The 15,474-nt window shown below is 38.5% G+C and overlaps 1 protein-coding gene across 1 annotated transcript; it reads left to right on the top strand.

Moving 5' to 3' along the window:
* Positions 1-2,129: 2,129 nt before the first annotated feature.
* OOSP4B (oocyte secreted protein family member 4B) lies at positions 2,130-14,759 on the top strand. The gene is given in 6 exon segments (XM_007997053.3): positions 2,130-2,151; positions 7,204-7,385; positions 8,236-8,333; positions 13,723-13,803; positions 13,805-13,868; positions 14,727-14,759. Coding segments are annotated over 6 exon segments (480 nt in total).
* The last annotated feature ends 715 nt before the right edge of the window (positions 14,760-15,474 follow it).

Genomic DNA, 15,474 nt, shown 5'->3' with positions numbered 1-15,474 from the left:
ATAAATTAGCGCAGTTAAAAAGAAGAAAGTAGGAGGACTTGATATTGGAGTACCAATATCAAGATAAATCTATGGTAAACAGGATATATTCGTATTGATAGCGGAATAAATAAATAGATAAATGAATAAAACAGAGACTCTGGAAATAGGCATACACACCTTGACTTATGAAAGACAGACTGCAGAACTGTGGATAAAGATAGACTTTTAAATAAATAAATTATTTCAATCCCCAGATGGCTATCCATATGGTCAAATATGCTTTTCTAGTCACAAAAATCAATTCCAAGTAGATTAAAAACCTCGATATCATGAGCAACATTATGAAGTTTTTAGAAGAGAATATTGGAAAAATTGTCATGGATTTCAGATCAATAATGCACAAACTCTAAAGGAAAATTTGTTAGACCTTATTAATATTTAATTATTCTGTTTATTATCATTAAATAAATATACCATGAGGAAATTAACAAGATTACCTACTATATTATTTGGGTTCTCTAGAGAAATAGAATCAGTATGAGATGTATGTATGTGTCTGTATAATATACCGTATATATGTGAGATACACACACACACACACGTATACACACATATACAGTAAGGACTTGGCTCATGTGATTCCCAGTGTCTCAGAAGTCCCAAGATCTGCAGTCAGCAAGCTGGTGATTGAGAAGAGCCACGGGTATCGTTCCAGTCCAAGTCCAAAGGCCTAAGAACCAGCAGAGCTGACGGTGTAAATTCTAGTCTAAATTCAAGACAGGAAAAGGAGAAGACCCATGTTTCAGCTGAAGACGGTCTGACAGAGTGAATGCTCCCTCTCTCAACCTTTTTATTCTATTCAGGCCTTCAACAGATTAAATGAGGCTCACCTACATTGGTGAAGGCAGTTTGCCTTATTCAGTCTGCCCATTTGAATGTTCAGCTCACTGAAAAATGCCTTCACAGACACACCCAGAATAATGTTAAAGCAAAGATCTGTGCACTTTGTGACCCAATCAAATTGACAAATAAAATTAACCATCACAGTATAGAGTGGTAGAAGATATTCACAATACACATAAACTGGAAGATTCATATTCAGAATATCTAAAGGACTCTTAAACATTAACTTTAAAAATACAGACAACCTTTTTATCCTATTCAGGCCTTCAACAGATTAAATGAGGCTCACCTACATTGGTGAAGGCAGTTTGCTTTACTCAGTCTACCCATTTGAATCTCACTGAAAAATGACTTCACAGACACACCCAGAATAACGTTAAACCAAAGATCTGTGCACCTTGTGGCCCAATCAAATTGACGAATAAAATTAACCATCACAGTACAGAGTGGTAGAAGATATTCACAATATACATAAACCAGAAGATTCATATTCGGAATATGTAAAGGACTCTTACAAATTAATTTTAAAAATACAGACAATGAAATAGAAAATTTGGAAAGTGATTTCACAAGAGAGAGTATCCAAATTGTCAGCAAATGTTTGAGAAGGTGCTCAAACTCATCAGTAGTTCAGGAAATTTAAAATGGAACCACAATGAGAGAATGACGGTGAGGGGAAATCACAAACGTGTCACCTGTGTCAGTCTCCTGATGCTTTTTAAATCCTACGGCTCTTGTACCTTATAATTTAATTAATAAGTATCCTATGTAGTATGTAGGCCTTCACTGAGACACATCCATATAGCTAGAGATGTATAATAGATTTAGTAACTTTATTTACATCATTCTTTCTAATTTTAAAATAATGTTTAAGAAGTCAGTAGTCAAGTGGCCCAGACTAAAGCTATGCTAAGAAAAATGCCTCTCAAATTTAATATGCACGTGAACTACTTGGAAATCTTGTCGAAATGCAGTTTGTGATTGATACTGTAGGTCTAGAGTGAAACCTGTTATTTTGCGTCTAACAAGCTCCCAGGTTGCCCACGGCACAGGTGAAGTGATGCAGCTACTGCCAGCTGATGGGCCACGCTTTGAGAAGATGCTAAGGGGTTTCCCTGGGCTACCCCAGCAGAGGGCAATTGCAGACAGCTGAATGTGGCCAACGGTTTATAAGCACTCAAGGAACGCCCCCACAGCTCCTTGCCATTTCTCGTTCCCTATGTTGTGTTTTGGAGTCTGGAGCAATGAAGACCTCTGTACTCTTAGGCGGGTCCTTCCTCTTTTCTTTATTGTTTTGGAATTCTTCTGGACTCAACCCAGGTATGAATAAGAAATATCTTCAGAGGTTGGTGATTTGAAGTGATAAGATTACTTTCTAAAACACTGCTGTGTAAAAACCTGAGATTATTTTTTTCTCCCCGATTATAAACCAACAGGTAGGGCTACCTGTTTCTAATTACTCAGTTAAGAAAAAATTACTGTTTCTAGTCACATAAACTGTGCTCAAAATATTTTCTTTTCCTATAAACCAATTCGAGGGTTCTCCAGGTTTAGTTTATCTTGTGCCATTATCCCTCTTCTAATGTGTGACCCATGTTTCTAATATAACTGGGGCTCCTAGAATTTGAGAGAACCTGGGAAAGGAAGGGCCACCTTAGAGATCTCTGGGTTTCTGGGGAAGGTTACAGGCTCTCTTGGCCTATCCATGGTGCTGGACAGATAGAATGAAAATTAGTGAGCAGCCAAATTTGGATGAGTTCTAATTGCTTCCTCTATACACTGAAGTTTGGGGAACAGTTGAGCCCCCCCCAAGCTTTGTACTTAGCTGCATGAACTTGGGCAAGTTACTCTAAGTCTATCTAATTTTGGCTGCCAGGGAAAAGTTACTAGGAATGTATCGTGCCTTAAAATAAGATGATGAGAGAGCCAGTGAAATGAAAACACTCAAACCTGTTTGGGTCAGTGCGCCAGAGTGATGTCAGCTGTGTCTAAGGTCGTCTGAGAGGTTTGCCAAATAAAGCAGCCTATGGACTTTCTCCTATATCTGTAACCATGCACTGGTTCACTTCCACCTTTACATTAGAATACTGGCTCTCAATGGGTGGTTTTGCCCCCCAGGGGACACTTGGCAATGTTTAGAGGGATTTTTGGCTGTCACAACAGCGTTTGCCACTGGTATCTAGTGGAAGGTGGTCAAGAATGCCACTACACATTCTGCAATGTATAGCCAACAACCACAAAATCTCTTTGGTTATAGATCTCAGTAGGGCTGAGTTGAGAAACGCAGCCTTGTGTTTTACTTCAGCTTAGAAGCACTTTAAGGCATGTATTTGTGAGACCCCTTTTCTAAGCAAAACTAGTGCCAGACTTGAAACCAGCTGAAACCACTGCTATGTTTCATATAATCTTGATTTCTAATAACCAAAGCTAATGACCACCTCCTTGCAGGGGTCTCAGAGTGAATAAGATTTGTGGGAGGCTACCCAATATCAAATCTCAAACCTGTGATTACTTTTCTCATAATCAGACTTGGCTTCTCTGTTACACCTGAGTTTGTTTGATCTTTGAGATTTCAGTGCCTTAATGTCTTTTTTTTTTTTTTGTATGTGGGTCTAACTTCCTCTATTACCATTCCATGAGACCAAAATTAGGGTATATAGTTAAGGGTGGGATTGAGACATAAGTGTACTTTAGTCACATTAGACGAGTCTGGGGAAACTTAGGGAGTAAAATGAGTTAAAAACCTAGCACCTGTAGGATGGGTGTGGTGGCTCACGCCTGTAATCCCAGCACTTTGGGAGGCCGAGGCAGGCAGATCACTTGAGGTCAGGAGTTCGAGACCAGCCTGACCAACATGGCAAAACCCCATCTCTACTAAACAAAAGAAATACAAAAATTAACCGGGCATGGTGGTGGGTACCTGTAATCCCAACTACTCAGGAGGCTGAGGCAGGAGAATCACTTGAACCCAGGAGGCAGAGGTTGCAGTGAGCCAAGATCATGCCGTTGCACTCAAGCCTGGGTGACAGAGCGAGACTCTCAGAAAAAACAAACAAAAAACTTAGCACCTGCAATCCCAGCACTTTGGGGGGCCTAGGTAAGAAGATTGCTTGAGCTCAGGAGTTCAAGACCAGTCTAGGCAACGTGGTGAAACCCCATCTCTACTTTTTACAAAAATTAGCCAGTCACCTTCCTCCATCTTGTCCCTTCTCCCTCACCTAAACAGTGTGGTGGTACATGTTCCAGCTACTCCAGAGGCTGAGGCAGAAGAGTCACTTGAACCCAGGAGGCAGAGGTTGCAGTGAGCTGAGATCTCACCCCTGTGCTCCAGCCTGGACGACAGAGGGAGACTCCATCTTTCAAAACAAAACCTAACTCCTGCTCTGAGAGTACTACCAATCTATTTTTTGATGGCATTTTTGTAACCATGGTCTAGCCATAATGCTTGACACACACAAGGTCTTCCATCCTTGCACTGGAAAGCATTAGTTATATAAAAATGGAATGAATGGCTATGTGAAAGAAATCTGGCCTGTCATCTATCCTTCTCTTCACATGTTTTTATCTGCTTTTATTATATTCAGTGGTCATGTTACAGCTCTGAATGTTGGTACCTCTTAGACCAGTTCTCAAACTTTGCATATGTAAGTCATCTTATTATTAAAATACAAACTGAGTCAATAGGTTAGAGACGAGATCTGGAATTCATTATTTCTAATGAGTTCTCAGGCGATGTTGATGTTACCGATTTGTGGACCAGACTTTGATTAGTAAGGCTTTAGACAAATTACTCACTGGCTAGCATTATTAATAGAGAATACAGAATTCTCTGTGAATAGAGAGTAATAACTGAGACCCGAGTCAGGTACTTACTGTTGTTCTAATTCTCACTTTTTCATTCCTACCTCTCCTAAGACACAGATGTTCAGTAGATAAAGAAGACACTGTTTAGACTGCAGCAATGACTCAGTTGACCACTGATGGTCTAGATCACTGACTTGGTATTAGGGCCAGGCACGTTATGTACCAGACTTAAGAGTCTTCAAGTAATTTAATGGTTCGAGCATTTCATTTCTTATCTGGAAAATGAAGAGATTATCTGTCCTATCTCAGATTTTCTTTGTTAGACTCAATAACAAGAACATAGGCCAGGTACCATGGCTCACACCTGTAATCCTAGCAGTTTGGGAGGCTGAGGTGGGCGGATCACATGAGGTCACAAGTTCGAGGCCAACCTGGCAAAACCCTGTCTCTGCTAAAAATACAAAAATTAGCTGGGTGTGGTGGCACATGCCTGTAATCCCAGCTACTCAGGAGGCTGAGACAGGAGAATCACTTGAACCCAGGACATGGAGGTTGCAGTAAGCTAAGATCCTCCCACTGTACTCCAGCCTGGGCAACAAAGCGAGACTCTGTCTTAAAAAAAAAAAAAAAAAAAAAAAGTATGTGGTGACATTTGACCTAGGAATTGGTACATAAACAGCAGAACTTCTTATTTAATGTGGTGACAATAAATGTGGGAATCCCCATGGGAACAGGCTTGCGGTCTAACATATTAACCCCTCAATGACAGCCTGGCCCTGAAAGCTTTGCTTTTTAAGGTAAATATAGCCATCCGTGGGATACAAACACAAAATACATAGGCTACAGCTCCTTTCTTAGTCTGAATAAAAGGAGGGACCTGATAGTCATTACAATTCCCATTTTGACATGGACCAAGGACATTGTACGATAGTCCTGCTGCTATGAGGTAAGTGGACGGCAGATTTTTATCATCCTCACCCTAAACTTCATTTCTGCAGCTGTCATCACTGTATTTACTATCAGTATCTATCAACTTTCTTAAGTGAATAACATGCTATTAATCTCTCTAGGAAAATGATTTCTCAAAATTCTAAATGCTGAGTTCCATGTTGTACTTGTGTCTCTGTTCTTCTAGCTGTCCCAACAAGCATCTGTCAAGCTGGTAATCTCAGGTTGATAGGTCAAATAAGGCTCATTCTAAGCCAAACATTTTACGGAAGACAGAGCTCTATAGATCCTTGGATACTGCCAACTGTCCTGAGATTAAAACCTGGGTCAATGTCTTATGTGGTTGGACTAGTCACTTATTCAATTAAAATTCATATTGAAGACTAAATACATGCCATATGTAGCTGGAGATAAAGAGATGAAGATGTGATTTTTTTTTTCCCCTAGGGGTGGGGAGAGCTAATGGTAAAATGTGAAATGTCCCTGTGTGCCTGGTATTGTAAAAATGTTCCTAGGGTATAGCCACAGCTTCTTCAGGTTAATATGAGAAGATTGGACTGTGTAACCTAATCTTTTATATAGTATTAAATTCTGACCCAGGTTTAGTTTAATTGGTACTGAGGATGGATGGATGGAGATCTATCTCTATGGAAGGAATTAGTGGTGGTAGTGTCTTATATAAAGACCTTTACATTGTTTTTACCTTAATAAACATTAATTGAGCATTTAAGTTCTAGGCAGTGTTCCAAGATCTTTCATATGCCTTATTTCATTTAATCATCACGGAACCCTAAGAGGTAGGTAATAATGACTACATTCACTCTAAATATGAATAAATGGTTGCAAAGAAATTAAATAACCAACTAACCTCTCTATGGATTTTTGCAGCTGTGTGAAGTACAGAGTAGCACAGCTGCCACCGCCCTCAAGTGGCTTTTGAGCACATGAAGTGTGGCCAATTTGAATTGTGCTACAAACACAAAACACACATCAGTTCCAGAAAATTAGTATAAGAAATGTAATCTCAATTTTTGTTTTGTTACATGTTAATGATCATATTTGGGATGTATTAGCTTAGATGAAATTTAAACTATACCTGCTTTTTTAAATTTTAATTTTAATGTCTTTTTTTGAGATAGGGGTCTTACTCTGTTGCCCAGGCTTGAGTGCAGTGGTGTGGTCTCGACTCATTGCAGCCTCTGCCTCCTGGGTTCAAGCAATTCTCCCACCTCAGCCTCCCGAGTAGCTGGGATTACAGGGGTGCACCACCACGCTTGGCTAATTTTTGCAGTTTTAGTAGAGATGGGGTTTTACCATGTTGGCCAGGCTGGTCTCGAACTCCTGGCCTCAGGTGATCCACCCACTTTGGCCTCCCAAAATGCTGGGATTACAGGCATGAGCCACCGTGCCTGGCCTATACTTGCTTATTTTTGAACAGGGCTAATAGGAGACTGAATGCTACCCAAGTAGCTTGTGTTATATTCGTCTGTCAGCACTGACAGTGTAATGTCTTGAGATGAAGTATGCTATCATGTTACTTTTTGGATCTCTTTTTCTTTTTTTTAGCAATAACTGCAACGTGCTCTGATGATTGGTTGTTAGTCAGAATGAAAATAAGGCCCTTTGATAACAACACAGAAGTTAGAACTGGCGACATACACCTGGGAGACAACTGTCCTGTAACAAGACTGTTGTCATTTAACTACGAGTTTTCTTATCCTGTCACTTCTTGTGGGATCAAGAAAATTGTAAGTGCCATGATGCTTTTCCCTAAAATATATTCTGAATTTTTTTTTCAGGGCTACATAGTATCAAAAGTTCCTTCCTAATTAAAATTTTCAAGCAGCTTCCTATCTCTTGCAGTGATCAATTGTTAGATAGGACCAGGTGCTTATCTATTTAATTAGGACATTTCAGATAAGGGGTTTTAAAAAGTTCATAACGGGCTGGGCGTGGTGGTTCACACCTGTAATCCCATCACTTTGGGAGGCTGACGTGGGTGAATCACCTGAAGTCAGGCGAGACCAACCTGGTCGACATGGTGAAACCCAGTCTCTGCTAAAAATACCAAATTTAGCTGGGTGTGGTGGCCGGTACCTGTAATCGCAGCTACTTGGGAGACTGAGGCAGGAGAATTGCTTGAACCTGGGAGGCAGAGGTTGCAGTGAGTGGAGATGGCGCCATTGCACTTCAGCCTGGGTGACAAGAGTGAAACTCCGTCTCAAAAAAGTCATAAGATACAGCCTGTGCCTTCTCAGTTTTACTACCTCCATTGACTGTCAGCTTTTAATAGCTGGGAACATTGTGTATGAATATATGCAATTGGGGGACTATTTTGGAAACAGCACACATTCTTTAAAACAGACCGAGAGACAATTATTTTCTCTTATCCCCCATCTGGTATTAGAGATGGGGGCAAAGAAGTTGAAGGACCAGAAGAAAAACGAGAATAAAGTATTTCTCATGAGGTCTATTTTATTTCTGTTAAATTAATGTAAAATGCCATTTCCAGATTTTCCTAAAACAGATTCTATTAAGATCATTAACCCACCAAAATAATTTAATGCCTTCTAGTATTAAAACTCTCAGTTGTTTCAGATGTTCCAAAGAAATGATGATGCCATATTATCAGAGATCAGTTACAGACCAAGGTCGCATACTACTTATGAATTTCCAGTGGTTTGCTTTGTGAAGAGGTATGTGTAGCTACTTCCCTTACACATTCTTCAATTTATTATTTGGTTGATAGATGTTTCTGTTAAGAATGCAGGTCAGGAGATCGAGACCATGGTGAAACCCCGTCTCTACTAAAAATAGAAAAAATTAGCCGGGCGCAGTGGCGGGCGCCTGTAGTCCCAGCTACTCGGGAGGCTGAGGCAGGAGAATGGCGTGAACCCGGGAGGCGGAGCTTGCAGTGAGCTGAGATCGCGCCATTGCACTCCAGCCTGGGCGACAGAGCGAGACTCCGCCTCAAAAAAAAAAAAAAAAAAAAAAAAAAGAATGCAGCTATAAAAATGCCCTAGAGGGATGCATATGGCACAATTACAATTTCTAAAGTTTCTCTAATTCTAAAGAAAATGTTCAAATATACAGATGAAATAATTTATATATAATGCCTAGATTCTACCATTTTGCTAAACTTTGTTACACATCCATTTCCCTATCAATTTTGATGCACTTCCAATTGAAGACATGAGTACACTTTTCCCTAAGTACTTCAGCATGCATATCATGAATTAAGGATCAACAATTTCTATGAAGAAAAACTCACATGCAATTAATATATAAATGTTACACAAGCAAATGCATTTGTCAACTGAGCTTTATGTTTAACATAAAACCCTACTGACATGCGTAACACTGGTTGTTGCAGAAAGTGGATCTTCCTAGTTGGTTCCTGCTGGCCACACCTCACTGTTCTTGTCTCTTCTATAACTTTGTAGAAATAGAATTGCAGTATGTATGCTTTTGTGTCTACCTTATTTATTTCAGCAGAATGTTTGAAACTCATTTATGTTGTATATTCCAGTAGCTTGTTTGCTTTATATTGCTGGGTGGTATATTTCGTTAGATACATATTATTTCATATTATTTGATGAAGACTTGTGCTGTTTTCAGTCTCTGGCTATTATGAATAAATGTGCTATCACCATATGTTTGCATGTCTTTGGGTGAATGTGTTTCCTTTAAATACCTAAGAATAGGATTGCTTGATCATAGGGAGAGTATGTTTAGTTTTGTAAGAAATGATGACTATTTTCCCAAATAAGGTGTCCTTTTTGGCACTAATATGAGGAATGTATGAGAGTCCAGTGGTTTCACCCTCTGATGTCAGTTTTGTATTCTAACCATCTGAATAGGTGCATAGTAGTATTTAATTTGCATTTTCCGATAACTAATTAGTGCTCATTGGCCATTTGTATTCTCTTGTGAGCCATGTCTTTTGTTTATTTTTACTCTGTCTTGTGTTGTAAGTGGTCTTATATCTTAATGACCAGGACTTTGTCAGTTGTGTTTTGCCACAGGCCCCACATTGCGTATTCATTTTCTTAATGTGTTTTTTGATGAGCAGACATCTTTAATTTTGGAGTTTAACTTATAGACTCTTCCTTCTAGTTACTGCTTTCTGTTCTGTCTTAAAATTCTTTGCTTACTGCCAAGTCTTATTTTCTTCTAAAAGTTTTATGGTTTTGAATATGTTTGGGTTTAGAATCCATCTGAACTTAATTTTTGCATGTAGTGTAAGGAAGGTCAAGGTTCTTCCCCCTCCATAGGGACATCCCGTTGATACAGTACCATTAACTGAAATGAAATTTCCTTTCATTCTTGAATTGCTCTGACTCTTTTGTTATATCAATGACCTTATAAGTTTGGATTTCTCTGAGCTCTTATTTATGTCTTAATGATCTATTTGATCTTAAGCTACTTAAATTCATGCTATCTTGACTACTTAGTTCATTTGCAACTTAGCAATGCCATCTTCAGCTGTTCAGGATGATTTCAAACAAATTCTCACTATATCCTTATACTTCTTGAAGGGTGGAAAAAGTCAGACAAAATTAAGGCACCCTGCAAGGAATGACTTGAAATCAGCTTTTAAAAGGAATCTCTGTTCTTCAAACTTCACCAGTCATCTCTAAACCTTTGCTGTCTAACATAGTCACCAGTAGCCACTGGTAACATTACATTTAAATTAACTAAAATTAAAACAACAAAAAATTGAGTTGCACGAGCTATTTGAGCTATTTTTTTGAGTGCTCAGTAGCGCCATGTGTCTAGTGGTAACGTTTGCACAGTGTGGACTTAGAATTTTCTGTAATAAAGATTTACTAATGGACAGTGTTGCTACATCAGAATAAACACAATTGTTAACCAGACAGTAGCTAAATATCATAAACATTCATGTTGATCTTGAAGTGATTCTAACCTTTATTTTTAATTTTCTAAATTTTAACTCTTATTTTAGATCCAGGCAGTACATATAAAGGTTTGTTACGTAAGCACATTGCATGATTCTGAGGTTTGAGGTAGAATTGACCATGCTATCCGGGTGCTGGGCATAGTCCCCAATAAGTAATTTTCTCATTTTCCCTACTCCCACCCCCACATTCCTGTTCTTCACTGTCAGGGAAGGAAAGATTTAACAGTGGGAATGAACACTACAACTCCTAAAGTAGGATGGTGACTGGTTGAGATGATAGCTAAAGGTGGTGGGATCTAACTGCTTTTTAGCCTTGGAATGGGGGGTTTCCCTCTCTTGCCTGGCTAAGATTCTGGTGGTAGTCTTTGGCTTTTTAAAGAACATGCTTCCCTGACCACAAGGAGTTTTTACAAATTGGTATGAGTCCCCCATACTCCCTGGAACAGGGGGAGAAAATGTACCTCTGTTGTACCCTCTTTTAATCTGAGAAGGTATGTTTGTTCTTCCAGCCCCCAATATCTTTTCAACCTCTCGGGCTATAATATTAGCTGCTATACTGTTATAGGCACCTCATATCCTCTTCTTCTTTGTTGATCTAGAGGTTAGCACCTGATTTGGACAATGCCAATTAGTTTATCAAACAATCTTTGTAAACTTATCAGTCTCTGAGCAGGTAAAGGTTATGATATATATCCTATATTCACATATTTGTATATAGGATGATATATATCCTATATACACATATTTGTATATAGGATATATATATCCTATATACAATGATATATATACACATATTTGTATATAGGATGATATATGATGTACATGATATATATGTATGTATATCTATACATATGTGTATATATACATATATGTGTATATGTATATGGCATATATATACAGCTGTATACATATGCAGCTGATATATATATACATATATGAGATATATATGTGTATATATATGATCCCAGCACTTTGGGAGGCCAAGGCAGGCAGATCACTTGAGGCCAGGAGTTCGAAACCAGCCTAACCAATGTGGCGAAACTCTGTCTCTACTGAAAATATAAAAATTAGCCTGGCATGGTGGCACATGCCCATAATCCCAGTTGCTCGGGAGGCTGAGGCAGGAGAATCGCTTGAACCTGGGAGGTAGAGGTTGCAGTGAGCTGAGATAGCGCCACTGCACTCCAGCCTGGGTAACAGAGTGAGATTGTCTTTAAAAAAAAAAAAAAAAAAACAGCCATTAGTCTCCTCCTTTTGGATCAAGGAAAGAAGTGGTACTCATGGCAATGGAGTCAAGGCAATGAACATGTAAATGTGGTGATAAGTTACATGTCATTTAAATTCCTCCTTCTGATTCTTGAGATCTAGTTGCCTTTTTGCAGCTGATATCATCATATTCACCTTTTAATTAATTATTGGATAGTCTAAACTTGCAGAAAGTAGTTTTGTAGTCACTGTTTTCTGTTTGTTTGTTTGTTTGTTTTTGTTTTGAGACAGAGTCTCACTCTTGTCCAGGCTGGAGAGCAGTGGCGTGATCTCATATCACTGCAACCTCTGCTTCCTGGGTTCAAGCCATTCTCCTGCCTCAGCCTCTCCCCTGCCTCAGCCTCTCAAGTAGCTGGGATTACAGGCATGCATCACCATGCCAGACTAATTTTTATATTTTTAATAGAGATGAGGTATCATCATGTTGGCCAGGCTGGTCTCGAACTCCTGACCTCAGGTGATCTGCCTGCCTCGCCTCCCAAAGTGCTGGGATTACAGGCATGAGCCACTGCACCTGGCGTGCAATCACTGCTTTTATGCAATGTAAATTTTTCCTTGATGCTTGACAGCATCTTGAAGGTCATTTTCTGGTTATTAGACTGGTGAAGCCTAGTGGAATACAACTTAATACTAGAATTTCATACTTAACTTAGTTTTCTTCCTTCCCTTCTTTCCAGTTCCAGCTATGCTGGGGTTTGAGGTTTTGGAGTAGATTCTTAAATGTGATCTTTTTGTGGTTTTGAAATCTGTTCTCTTCCCCTACCTTTCCTGTGTTTTCTGGGATAGGGTAATGGTATTAAGACATGAAAAGAGAAAATGTCTCTTTGCTGAAATGGTTGTAGGGGTCTTTTGGCCAACACTGAGCATAGATGCCTTCTCAGTGGTGGGTCCAAATGCCAGTCTTCCTCACTTAATGACTTTTTGAATGGGTCTATCATGAACATCAGATTTGATCCTTGGATTTCTCACCCTGTGCTGATTGTCTTAAGGGGAATCTTGGCAATATAGTTCAATCCCATCTGCTATCTATATAGGCATCCACTAAGCTCTCAAAAAAATGGTTTCAATAGCAGATTATAAAAGTAAAGGCTATTATGCCTTATCTGTTTGCAGTCCATTTTTCTCCCAGATCAAATAGGCCAGGACATATTAGCCCTTCTAAATTCAACAAGAGATATAGAAAATTTGAATGGGATTTTAGCCTTCCTTTACATATGCACTCTGAATCTGAATCATTCTCCTGGAACGACATACATGCTGGCTTTGGGAGACGAGCAAACTACATTCCTTTTTCTTACATGCAGGGAAGAAAAGACCAGCAGTGGGAATAAACACTGCAACTTCTAAGATAGGATGGAGAAGGGTTGAGATGGTAGTAAAAGGTGGTGAAATCTAACTGTTTTTTAACCTTGGAATGGGGTGTGTCTATGTCTCTATTTCCTGCCTAAGATTTTGGTGGTACAATCTTTTTGCATACATATGGGTCTCTGTTTTCAATTTATAATCTTGGGATGTGTGTGTGGCCTGGCTTGGTTGAGCCATAGTCCATTCATCATAGAGAGAACGTTTGTTACATCTAACAATCATTTTGCTTTTCAAAACTTTTATTGGCCCCAGAGCCTCAAAGTCAAGTCTAGGATCAATTCGGGGTCAATAAGCAACATCCTATTCAAGATTCTGTTACAATTTCCATTTATTGAGCTATTTTATTTATTGAGCTAGTTTATTTAGATTTATTGAGCTATTTTGCCTTTTCCTCCACAAGTCAGTTATTTTGGGTTATCACTTATAACGAACCTATCTAATATATATTTTTCCCACAAAAAATCTGTACAGCTATCAATCCTGTGCTTTTCTTTTGTTTTTTTTTTTTGTTTGTTTGTTTGCTCTGCATTTAGGCTTAAATTCCCATCTGCGATGCATTTTGGAATGAGTGGGTTTGATGCCAACACCTTGAAAGAAATCCCTCAAAAATCAAAAACAAGAGTCACCAGCTCCCACACAAAGTAAAACATGGGCACCTAATTTTAAAAGTGTTAATAAGGTGAGAATATTAAGGTTGTTTATTTTATAGTTAACCACTATTTGTTAAATATAACTTCAAGGAAGGCAATGTAAATTCCTATTCGAATACTGCATGCTGAAATTGCTCTGGTTTTAATGTGAACCCTGTAGAATTAGGTATCATCGTCTATACTTGGATACAGTTATAATTTTCTTGTTGCACATAAACATGAATAGGTTCCATACTGGTCAGTTTCCTTACCTATTCTCTCAGGTACTAAATTGTTCATTTTCAATATAGTCTGTGACAAAATGAAATTGTTATCATAGAAGGCCCATACCAGATCTCTAATTTCATACTAATATTTGCAGAAAAACATGTCTGTATACATATATGTGTATAAAATAAGTAGGCAGATCAACTAGGCTTAAATTCAGAGGAAGTCGCTACATCTAATTAGCACTTTTCCTAAGATTAATACCTATAGAAAACACTCTTCTTAGGATTTTTCTACTGAGCTTATTTTAAAAGGATGCCAGAAAACTTGTGCATATTGACAATAGCCTTGAAGTTGACATTTCTTAAAGAAATAAGCTTTGTTCTGGAGATCTGAAAACCAGTAAAATCAAAGTTGAAATGTATAATATAATTACTTGATAGTTTTGGAAAGGCGGTGATCTAGCCAACACATAGATGCTAATCCCTTCTAATAGCATGATATCTAATGGTTATATTTGATATAGTTGGGTAATTCCATAGATTACATTTCAGGGTAGAAATGTGATTTTTTTTCACATTACTTCTAATTGAGCACCCATGAGTTCTCTGAACATGTTTTCTTTTTAGGTAAGGTTATATTTAAGCAGCTCTTAACTGCTTTTTCCCCCCATCCTACAGGAGCGACTCTCCAAGAAGTCACTGCATCAATAATGCCTGTGTTATAATACCCTCTCCTCCCCAAAGCACTGGAGCAAGTGGTACATACTTGCTGAGAACCAGTTTCATCAATACTGTTGATGTGTCTGTACAAAGATGAGTAGCAATATCTGTTACCAGTTTCACTACATTTTGGAGTTTGGGATAACATATCTATATCATGATATTTACATCTTTTAATGAGTTAATTTTAAGTAAATTGCCATTCTAACTCTGAAATCAAGTTCATATATAATAAAACTTGCCTATACCCACTGCATACTTTTCTGAATTAACATTCAGCATTTTTATGATTTAGTTGCTCACTTTAGTTTTACCCATTATGCTTAGCAACTACATCTCAGTGAAATAGATTTAAATCTCCCTCTCTTATAATGCACTCAAAAGGAGGATTTTCCCATCAGTCCTTCATCTTTGGCTTTCTATACTGCTTTTTTCTTTTCTGTTTCCTGGTAATGTCTCATCAGGAAACATTGTAAACTTACATTTGACATTGTGTATTTCTTTCCTATTACCTTGTTAAAGCAAGAATCTAGAAGAAAATAAGATTCCAATTGCTTTTTGGCCTAATTCTGAAAGTGTTGTAACCATATAGGGTCACAACTATACCATCACACTACCCTTCCCACCATTAGCGCTTCGGTGGAGATTTTCTTAGTGAACAAGATCACCTGCTCTTCCTTCTAAGGCTCCTGAACTGATTGACAAA

This window comes from Chlorocebus sabaeus, chromosome 1 (assembly GCF_047675955.1).
Source record: "Chlorocebus sabaeus isolate Y175 chromosome 1, mChlSab1.0.hap1, whole genome shotgun sequence".
Classification (NCBI taxonomy): Eukaryota; Metazoa; Chordata; class Mammalia; order Primates; family Cercopithecidae; genus Chlorocebus; species Chlorocebus sabaeus.
Note: the sequence above shows the minus strand (reverse complement) of the source record. Positions and strands in the feature narration are given on the sequence as shown.